This window comes from Oncorhynchus gorbuscha, linkage group LG06, assembly GCF_021184085.1.
Source record: "Oncorhynchus gorbuscha isolate QuinsamMale2020 ecotype Even-year linkage group LG06, OgorEven_v1.0, whole genome shotgun sequence".
In the NCBI taxonomy this organism is placed as follows: domain Eukaryota; kingdom Metazoa; phylum Chordata; class Actinopteri; order Salmoniformes; family Salmonidae; genus Oncorhynchus; species Oncorhynchus gorbuscha.
The window spans coordinates 5642241-5654078 of NC_060178.1; the positions used below are offsets into that span (position 1 = coordinate 5642241).

General features: G+C 43.1%; 1 protein-coding gene across 8 annotated transcripts in view; it reads left to right on the forward strand.

The window, feature by feature from the left end:
• The window catches only part of LOC124037453 (epidermal growth factor receptor kinase substrate 8-like protein 2), a 155818-nt gene extending 144011 nt beyond the window's left edge, over nucleotides 1-11807 (forward strand). For 6 of the 8 annotated variants that reach the window (XM_046352167.1, XM_046352166.1, XM_046352165.1 and 3 more), the window contains 3 exons: nucleotides 3339-3525; nucleotides 4673-4805; nucleotides 8799-11807. In XM_046352167.1, coding sequence (XP_046208123.1) covers nucleotides 3339-3525; nucleotides 4673-4805; nucleotides 8799-8873 — 395 coding nt within the window. In that variant the 3' untranslated portion in view covers nucleotides 8874-11807. The other 2 variants (XR_006839190.1, XM_046352170.1) reach the window with 2 other exon arrangements.
• Nucleotides 11808-11838: the final 31 nt, after the last annotated feature.

Sequence of the window (11838 nt, forward strand, 5' to 3'; positions counted from 1 at the left end):
ACTTTTTTGCCCGCTTTGAGGACAATACAGTGCCACTGACACGGCCTGCAACGGAAACATGCAGTCTCTCCTTCACTGCAGCCGAGGTGATTAAGACATTTAAACGTGTTAACCCTCGCAAGGCTGCAGGCCCAGACGGCATCCCCAGCCGCGCCCTCCGAGCATGCGCAGACCAGCTGGCCGGTGTGTTTACGGACATATTCAATCAATCCCTATACCAGTCTGCTGTTCCCACATGCTTCAAGAGGGCCACCATTGTTCCTGTTCCCAAGAAAGCTAAGGTAACTGAGCTAAACGACTACCGCCCCGTAGCACTCACTTCCGTCATCATGAAGTGCTTTGAGAGACTAGTCAAGGACCATATCACCTCCACCCTACCTGACACCCTAGACCCACTCCAATTTGCTTACCGCCCAAATAGGTCCACAGACGATGCAATCTCAACCACACTGCACACTGCCCTAACCCACCTGGACAAGAGGAATACCTATGTGAGAATGCTGTTCATCGACTACAGCTCGGCATTCAACACCATAGTACCCTCCAAGCTCGTCATCAAGCTCGAGACCCTGGGTCTCGACCCCGCCCTGTGCAACTGGGTACTGGACTTCCTGACGGGCCGCCCCAGGTGGTGAGGGTAGGCAACAACATCTCCTCCCCGCTGATCCTCAACACGGGGCCCCACAAGGGTGCGTTCTGAGCCCTCTCCTGTACTCCCTGTTCACCCACGACTGCGTGGCCACGCACGCCTCCAACTCAATCATCAAGTTTGCGGACGACACAACAGTGGTAGGCTTGATTACCAACAACGACGAGACGGCCTACAGGGAGGAGGTGAGGGCCCTTGGAGTGTGGTGTCAGGAAAATAACCTCACACTCAACGTCAACAAAACTAAGGAGATGATTGTGGACTTCAGGAAACAGCAGAGGGAACACCCCTATCCACATCGATGGAACAGTAGTGGAGAGGGTAGCTAGTTTTAAGTTCCTCGGCATACACATCACAGACAAACTGAATTGGTCCACTCACACTGACAGCGTCGTGAAGAAGGCGCAGCAGCGCCTATTCAACCTCAGGAGGCTGAAGAAATTCGGCTTGTCACCAAAAGCACTCACAAACTTCTACAGATGCACAATCGAGAGCATCCTGGCGGGCTGTATCACCGCCTGGTACGGCAACTGCTCCGCCCTCAACCGTAAGGCTCTCCAGAGGGTAGTGAGGACTGCACAACGCATCACCGGGGGCAAACTACCTGCCCTCCAGGACACCTACACCACCCGTTGTTACAGGAAGGCCATAAAGATCATCAAGGACATCAACCACCCGAACCACTGCCTGTTCACCCCGCTATCATCCAGAAGGCGAGGTCAGTACAGGTGCATCAAAGCTGGGACCGAGAGACTGAAAAACAGCTTCTATCTCAAGGCCATCAGACTGTTAAACAGCCACCACTAACATTGAGTGGCTGCTGCCAACACACTGTCATTGACACTGACCCAACTCCAGCCATTTTAATAATGGGAATTGATGGGAAATGATGTAAATATATCACTAGCCACTTTAAACAATGCTACCTTATATAATGTTACTTACCCTACATTATTCATCTCATATACATATGTATATACTGTACTCTACAACATCGACTGCATCCTTATGTAACACATGTATCACTAGCCACTTTAACTATGCCACTTTGTTTACTTTGTCTACATACTCATCTCATATGTATATACTGTACTCGATACCATCTACTGTATGCTGCTCTGTACCATCACTCATTCATATATCCTTATGTACATGTTCCTTATCCCCTTACACTGTGTATAAGACAGTAGTTTTGGAATTGTTAGTTAGATTACTTGTTGGTTATCACTGCATTGTCGGAACTAGAAGCACAAGCATTTCGCTACACTCGCATTAACATCTGCTAACCATGTGTATGTGACAAATAAAATTTGATTTGATTTGATTTGATTTGTCATTGAGGCATGCTGTATGTCTCTGTGTTTCTATGGCGATATGTACCATGTCATTGAGGCATGCTGTATGTCTCTGTGTTTCTATGGCGATATGTTCCATGTCATTGAGGCATGCTGTATGTCTCTGTGTTTCTATGGCGATATGTACCATGTCATTGAGGCATGCTGTATGTCTCTGTGTTTCTATGGCGATATGTACCATGTCATTGAGGCATGCTGTATGTCTCTGTGTTTCTATGGCGATATGTTCCATGTCCAATTTGTAAGTCGCTCTGGATAAGAGCGTCTGCTAAATGACTTAAATGTAAATGTAAAATGTCATTGAGGCATGCTGTATGTCTCTGTGTTTCTATGGCGATATGTACCATGTCATTGAGGCATGCTGTATGTCTCTGTGTTTCTATGGCGATATGTACCATGTCATTGAGGCATGCTGTATGTCTCTGTGTTTCTATGGCGATATGTTCCATGTCATTGAGGCATGCTGTATGTCTCTGTGTTTCTATGGCGATATGTACCATGTCATTGAGGCATGCTGTATGTCTCTAAGTTTCTATGGCGATATGTACCATGTCATTGAGGCATGCTGTATGTCTCTGTGTTTCTATGGCGATATGTACCATGTCATTGAGGCATGCTGTATGTCTCTGTGTTTCTATGGCGATATGTACCATGTCATTGAGGCATGCTGTATGTCTCTGTGTTTCTATGGCGAAATGTACCATGTCATTGCCTACTTCATTTTTTTCACTTAGCAAACAAGATAAACGTTCTCTCAGCCTCATGACAAAATGTGTACAATAGCATGAGATTAGCTATACAACTGCGCATTTTTCTCCTCCCCCCCAATATCATTTTGTTGGGTGGGCCGCCCACCCTGGGGGGGGGCCACCCAGATTTCTGTAGGCCTACCCACCAACTAATTTCTGTCTATGATACTGGTGTCATGTTTAATTTCCTACTGAACAATCTAGATAGCTCAGATAGCTAAGATAAGCAGTTATCTTTGCTTCAAAGTTTCCTCATGTTTCCTCATCTTAGCTCAGAAGACCTCAGCCCTTATAGATTATTAGGAATGCCTCCTAAACAGTAACTTTCTCTCTCTCTCTGTGTCTGTCTCTCCCTCCTCCACATTGTTACCTCTGTCTCTCTCTCTCTCTCTGTCTCCCTCTCTCTGTCTCTGTCTCTCTCTCTGTCTCTCTCGATCTCTCTGTCTCTCTCTCTCTCTCTCATTCTCTCTCTCTCTCTCATTCTCTCTCTCTCTCTCATTCTCTCTCTCTCATTCTCTCTCTGTCCTTCTCTGTCTCCCTCTCACTTTCTCCCCCCGCCCTCCTCTCCGTCCTCCCTTCCCCCAGCTCGGACACATCAGATGGATGAGGTGAATGATGAGTTGTTGAAGAGGATCACCAGTAATAAGTCCCAGCCTCCAGCCCGTAACTTCAGGGTGGATCGCCCTTCAAGCAGCAGTTCCACGCTCCTCACTTTCAATTCCAGCCCCCCGCAGGTCACCGCCTGGCTCAACTCCAAGGGATTCTCTAAACCGTGAGACACCACACACACACACACACACACACACACACACACACACACACACACACACACACACACACACACACACACACACACACACACACACACACACACACACACACACACACACACACATGTCATCCGTTACCTCATGGTGTTATCATGACCTGGTCATCCGTTACCTCATGGTGTTATCATGCTATATGACCTGGTTATCAGTTACCTCATGGTGTTATCATGACCTGGTCATCAGTGAGATACTGTACATAAGTGTACTATTAGTCATCAGGTTATACCTATGTCAGGGTATGGAGCATTATGGGTAATGTAGTCTCTGTTACCTACAGGACGGTGGAGTGTCTGGCTATAGAGCATTATGGGTAATGTAGTCTCTGTTCCCTACAGGACGGTGGATTTTCTGTCTATAGAGCATTATGGGTAATGTAGTCTCTGTTCCCTACAGGACGGTGGAGTGTCTGGCTATAGAGCATTATGGGTAATGTAGTCTCTGTTCCCTACAGGACGGTGGAGTGTCTGGGTATAGAGCATTATGGGTAATGTAGTCTCTGTTCCCTGCAGGATGGTGGAGTGTCTGGGTATAGAGCATTATGGGTAATGTAGTCTCTGTTCCCTGCAGGGCGGTGGAGTGTCTGGCTATAGAGCATTATGGGTAATGTAGTCTCTGTTCCCTACAGGACGGTGGATTGTCTGGCTATAGAGCATTATGGGTAATGTAGTCTCTGTTCCCTACAGGACGGTGGAGTGTCTGGCTATAGAGCATTATGGGTAATGTAGTCTCTGTTCCCTACAGGACGGTGGAGTGTCTGGGTATAGAGCATTATGGGTAATGTAGTCTCTGTTCCCTACAGGACGGTGGAGAGTCTGGCTATAGAGCATTATGGGTAATGTAGTCTCTGTTCCCTACAGAACGGTGGAGTGTCTGGCTATAGAGCATTATGGGTAATGTAGTCTCTGTTCCCTACAGGACGGTGGAGTGTCTGGGTATAGAGCATTATGGATAATGTAGTCTCTGTTCCCTACAGGACGGTGGAGTGTCTGGGTATAGAGCATTGTGGGTAATGTAGTCTTTGTTCCCTACAGGACGGTGAAGAGTCTGGCTATAGAGCATTGTGGGTAATGTAGTCTCTGTTACCTACAGGACGGTGGATTGTCTGGGGATCCTGACGGGTGCTCAGCTCTTCTCTCTGAACAAGGAGGAACTGAAGGCAGTGTGTGGAGATGAGGGAGCCAGGGTCTACAGCCAGACCACCGTGCAGAAAGCCCAGCTAGAGGTCTGTTTCATATACACACATATACACACACGACCTCACATATACACACACACCCTCATATGTATACACACACACACACGCTCACACACACACACGCACGCACGCAAATATACACACACACACACTCACACACACACACACATATACACACACGCCCTCATATACACACACGCTCACACACACACACGCACGCACGCAAATATACACACACACACGCTCACACACACTCACACACACACATACCGTTCAAAAGTTTGGGGTCACTTAGAAATGTCCTTGTCTTTGAAAGAAGAGCTAATTTTTTTGTCCATTAAAATGACATCAAATTGATCCGAAATACAGTGTAGACATTGTTAATGTTGTAAATGACTATTGTAGCTGGAAACGGTATATTGTTTTTAATGGAATATCTACATAGGCGTACAGAGGCCCATTATCAGCAACCATCACTCCTGTTGTCCAATGGCACGTTGTGTTAGCTAATCCATGTTTATCATTTTAAAAGGCTAATTGATCATTAGAAAACCCTTTTGCAATTATGTTAGCACAGCTGACAACCTCTGTCCTGATTAAAGAAGCAATAAAACTGGCCTTTAGACTAGTTGAGTAGAGAGCATCAGCATTTGTGGGTTTGATTACAGGCTCAAAATGGCCAAAAACAAATAACTTTCTTCTGAAACTCGTCAGTCTATTCTTGTTCTGAGAAATGAAGGCTATTCCATGCGAGAAATTACCAAGAAACTGAAGATCTCGTACAACGCTGTGTACTACTCCCTTCACAGAACAGCGTGAACTGGCACTAACCAGAATAGAAAGAGGTGTGGGAGGTCCCGGTGCACAATTTAGCAAGAGGACAAGTACATTAGAGTGTCTAGTTTGAGAAACGGACACCTCATAAGTCCTCAACTGGCAGCTTCAATAAATAGTACCCGAAAAACACCAGTCTCAACGTCAACAGTAAAGAGGCAACTCCAGGATGCTGGCCTTCTAGGCAGAGTTGCAAAGAAAATGCCACATCCCAGACTGGCCAATAAAAATAAAAGATTAAGATGGGTAAAAGAAACACAGACACAGGACAGAGGAAGATTGGGAAAAAAAGAACGAATCTAAATTTGAGGTGTTCAGATCACAAAGAAGAACATTTGTGAGACGCAGAAAAAATGAAAAGATGTTGGAGGTCTGCTTGACGGCATCTGTGAAGCATGGTGGAGGCGATGTGATGGTCTGGGGGTGCTTTGGTGGTGGTAAAGTGGGAGATTTGTACAGGGTAAAAGGAATCTTGATGAAGGAAGGCTATCACTCCATTTTGCAACGCCATGTCATACCCTGTGGACGGCGCTTAATTGGAGCCAATTTCCACCTACAACAAGACAATGACCCAAAGCACAGCTCCAAACTATGCAATAACTATTTAGGGAAGAAGCAGTCAGCTGGTATTCTGTCTATAATGGAGTGGCCATCACAGTCACCGGATCTCAACCCTATTGAGCTGTTGTGGGAGCAGCATGACCGTATGGTACTTAAGAAGTGACCATCAAGCCAATCCAACTTGTGGGAGGTGCTTCAGGAAGCATGGGGTGAAATCTCTTCAGATTACCTCAACAAATTGACAACTAGAATGCCAAAGGTCTGCAAGGCTGTAATTGCTGCAAATGGAGGATTATTTGATGAAAGCAAAGTTTGAAGGACACAATTATTATTTCAATTAAAAATAATTATTTATCAATGTCTTGACTAGATTTCCTATTAATTTTGCAACTGATTTCTAAGTGATAGTGTATATATATACACACACACACACACACACACACACACACACACACACACACACACACACACACACACACACACACACACACACACACACACACACACACACACACACACACACACACACACACACACACACACACACACACACACACACACACACACACACACACACACACACACACACACACACACACACACACACACACACACACGATTAGACACATAAATACACACACACATGCATACGCACCAACATACACTCACGTACAGTACACTCACACGCACACACTTACGCGCACACACACACACACATGCATACGCACACACACTCACGTACAGTACACACTTACGCACACACTTACACACACACACACATACACACACACATGCATACACACACACACTCACGTACAGTACACACTTACACACACTCCTTGTGTGGCTGTTTTAAGGCTTGAGACCCACATTTGTCTTTTTGTAGTTAAGTGGATAGATAAAAATACACAACAACATGTAATGTGTTGGTCCCATGTTTCATGAGCTGAAATAAGATCCCAAACATTTTACATTTGTCACAAGAAGGTTATTTGTCTTAAATGTTGTGCACAAATATGTTTACATCCCCGTTAGTGAGCATTTCCCCTTTGCCAAGATAATACATCCACCTGACAGGTGTGGTATATCAAGAACCTGATTAAACAGCATGATCATTACACAGGTGCACCTTGTGCTGGGGACAATAAAAGGCCACTCTAAAATGTGCAGATTTGTCACACAACACAATGCCGCTGATGTCTCAAGTTTTGAGTGAGCGTACAGTTGGCATGTTGACTGCAGGAATGTCCACCGGAGCTGTTACCAGAGGATGTAATGATCATTTCTCTACCATAATCCACCTCCAATGTCGTTTTAGAGAATTTCACAGTACGTCCAACCGGCCTCACAACCGCAGGTCATGTGAAACCCCACCAGCCCAGGATCTCCACATCAGGCTTCTCTACCTGCGGGATGATCTGAGACCAGCCACTGGGACAGCTGATTAAACTGTGTGTTTGCACAACTGAAGAATTTCCGCACAAACTGGACAAAAACTGTCTCAGGGAAGCTCATCTGTGTGCCCGTCGTCCTCACCGGGTTCTTGACCTGACTGCAGTTCGGCGTCGTAACCGACTTCAGTGGGTAAATGCTCACCTTCGATGGCCACTGGCCCACTGGGGAAGTGTGCTCTTCACGGATGAATCCCTGTTTCAACTGTACCAGACAGATGGTACCGTGTATGGCGTTGTGTAGACGAGCGGTTTGCTGATGTCAACATTGTGAACAGAGCGCCCCATGGTGGGGTTATGGTGTTATGGGCAGGCATATGGTACGGACAATAAACACAATTGCATTTTATCGCTTGCAATTGGAATGCACAGAGATACCGTGACGAGATCCTGAGGGCCATTTGAATGCATAGAGATACGGTGACGAGATCCTGAGGCCCGTTGTCGTGCCATTCATCCACCGCCATCATCTCATGTTTCAGCATGATAATGTATGGCCTCATGTCACAAGGATCTGTACACAATTCCTGGAAACTGAAAATGTCCCAGTTCTTCAATGGCCTGTATCCTTACCAGACACGATACCTGTTGAGCATGTTTGGGATGCTCTGGATTGACGTGTACAACAGCGTGTTCCAGTTCCCGCCAATATCCAGCAACTTCTCACAGCCATTGAAGAAGAGTGGGACAACATTCCACAGGCCACAATCAACAACCCGATCAACTCTATGTGAAGGAGATGTGTCGCTGCATCAGGCAAATGGTGGTCACACCAGATACTGACTGGTTTTCTGATCCACACCAGATACTGACTGGTTCTCTGATCCACACCAGATACTGACTGGTTTTCTGATCACACCAGATACTGACTGGTTTTCTGATCACACCAGATACTGACTGGTTTTCTGATCACACCAGATACTGACTGGTTTTCTGATTCACACCCCTACCTTTAAAAATATATATATATTTCTGTTATCAACAGATGGATATCTGTATTCCCAGTCATGGTAAATCCATAGATTAGGGCCTAATTAATTCATCCCAATTGACTGATTTCCTTATATGAGCTGTAACTCAGTAAAATCTTTACAAATGTTGCATGTTGTGTTTCTCTTTTTGTTCCGTGTTTGTTGGGACGTGTGAAACTAAAGCCTGTATTACTGTTTTCCAGAAGAGCAGTGGGGATTCAGAGCTCCAAGAGATTATGAGACGACGACAAGAGAAGATCGATGCCGGCAAGGACTGATCTGGACATGCTCACTGACTTTCAACCAATCACAGGCCAGCCTGACTGACTTTCAACCAATCACAGGCCAGCCTGACTGACTTTCAACCAATCACAGGCCAGCCTGACTGACTGTCAACCAATCACAGCCTAGCATGGCTGGGTACCATAACAACCCTCTCCAGTACTAACCAACCAAAAGCCTTCCCCCTCCCAAAGCGCCTACCCTTTCACGAACCAACTGTTTTTTTTTTTGTCAGACAATTGACATTTAATATTGGTATGTACTATAAATGTTGTTATATACATTTTATTTTATTGTATATTTATTTTTTATTGTTTTGTGAATGTGAATGTTTACTTCAATGATGTTCTCTGGTAATTATGACTGCTTCTCTGTCTGACACTAACCACGTTTCCATCCAAACATTTCATGCGGATGAATTACCTGACACATGAAAGAAGTTACGACTGGGCTTATGGAAACATTAAATACTGGTACATTTGTAGAAATGCCGACAGACAATATGTTCGTTCGACATGGCGGGATCTTTTTTGTGTCGGTAAAATTAATTATGCAAGAAATGGTGGTGGAAATGCCTTTATACTTAAATATTGATATAATAACCATCATATTGACGTCAACTTGGAGTCAGGCGATGATATGTTGTGTGGTCCTCCCCACGACGACTCGGGAAACCACGCAGTTTATTAGGCTACAGATGAAATAAATGATGCTGAACTTCACCGGTTGGTGATGAGCTTGATGCGCCTTTCCAATCCATATCGAGGGTCTTATTCCAGTGACATGTTGATAGATACTTGGCTGCCGTTTGACAAAATGAAAAAAATTATATCGCTTTTATCCATAAATCATCTCAGAATGCACTGCATTTGCGAACTGTTGGCTAGAGACCAGAGTGGACACATTCGCTATATATAACACATCTTTTCTTTTTGTGATAAAACCATCAAGAGTTGAAAACGCGATGGAAACCCAATTAACTTGGGAATTTAACAGAAACAGTATGTTTTATGTGCACTACACCACGCAGTCTTTTATCCGCAAAAATTAAGTTTGATGGAAAAACATCTCTGGTGTGAATAAAATGTTAATATTGTTTTAGGGCAAATGTTAGAATATTTTCATATAAATATTCTATGTCGCTAATTGGATGAAAAACCTGGCCACTGTCTCTTAACTTTGTATCGTGGTGAGGAACCATATTAATACCTGGCCACTGTCTCTTAATGTTGTATCGTGGTGAGGAACCATATTAATACCTGGCCACTGTCTCTTAATGTTGTATCGTGATGAGGGACCATATTAATACCTGGCCACTGTCTCTTAATGTTGTATCGTGATGAGGAACCATATTAATACCTGGCCACTGTCTCTTAATGTTGTATCGTGATGAGGAACCATATTAATACCTGGCCACTGTCTCTTAACTTTGTATCGTGATGAGGAACCATATTAATACCTGGCCACTGTCTCTTAATGTTGTATCGTGATGAGGAACCATATTAATACCTGGCCACTGTCTCTTAACTTTGTATCGTGATGAGGAACCATATTAATACCTGGCCACTGTCTCTTAATGTTGTATCGTGATGAGGAACCATATTAATACCTGGCCACTGTCTCTTAACTTTGTATCGTGGTGAGGAACCATATTAATACCTGGCCACTGTCTCTTAATGTTGTATCGTGGTGAGGAACCATATTCATTTTGAGTAAGTGTTTTCTGGCTTTTATGTCTCCCATGTTTTATCTCCAGGGATTTATGGAAGACATTTTTATTTTATTTTTTAAAAATCAAATCCATAAAGGTTCTCAATGTATATTGTCAAATTGGATGTTAATGTTAACATAAGGGATGATTCTAACCTACAGTAGTAGTACAATGCTATACCTTATAATAAGTAGTGCTGTATGTACGTTTTTGAGTTTTCTGAATTTTATTCTCATATCCAGTCACACATAATTGCAGCTGTTCAACTAAATACACTTCTGTAATTCAGCGTACATATTCTATATTACTAAATGTGACACTCTAATTCAGCTTACATATTCTATATTACTAAATGTGATACTCTAATTCAGTTTACATATTCTATATTACTAAATGTGATACTCTAATTCAGCTTACATATTCTATATTACTAAATGTGATACTCTAATTCAGCTTACATAATCTATATTACTAAATGTGATACTCTAATTCAGCTTACATATTCTATATTACTAAATGTGATACTCTAATTGAGTTTACATATTCTATATTATTAAATGCAATATCTGTAATTCAGTTTACATATTCTATATTACTAAATGTGACACTAATTCAGCTTACATATTCTATATTACTAAATGTGACACTCTAATTCAGTTTACATATTCTATATTACTAAATGTGACACTCTAATTCAGCTTACATATTCTATATTACTAAATGCGGTACTGTAATTCAGCTACATATTCTATATTACTAAATGCAGTACTGTAATTCAGCTACATATTCTATATTACTAAATGCGGTACTGTAATTCAGCTACATATTCTATATTACTAAATGCGGTACTGTAATTCAGCTACATATCCACGGTCTATATGAAGTACGCTTTACATACATACGATATTAATCCAATCCAATATTTCTGTTCTGTGTTCATGTGTTTTCCTCCAATAATAAACCCAAGGTTGAAATTCAGACTGATCTTTGTGGACAGTGCTCTGCTCCATGAATCACGGAGAACTGTACGGGTCATCACACACCCAGAGTCATCTGTAGTGGCGGAGAGTAGATAACTTGTGTTTTTTTTTAAATATTTTAAATGTTCAGCCCATTGTCTTTTTTTTAAAGGATATGATTGGATGTAGTTGTGTAAATACAGCTAATTTGTGGTATAGAATTGGGAGAGAGAAAGTCTTAATAAAAACATTAAAACACAGTTGGTAGAGACCTTCCTCCATGTTAAATTT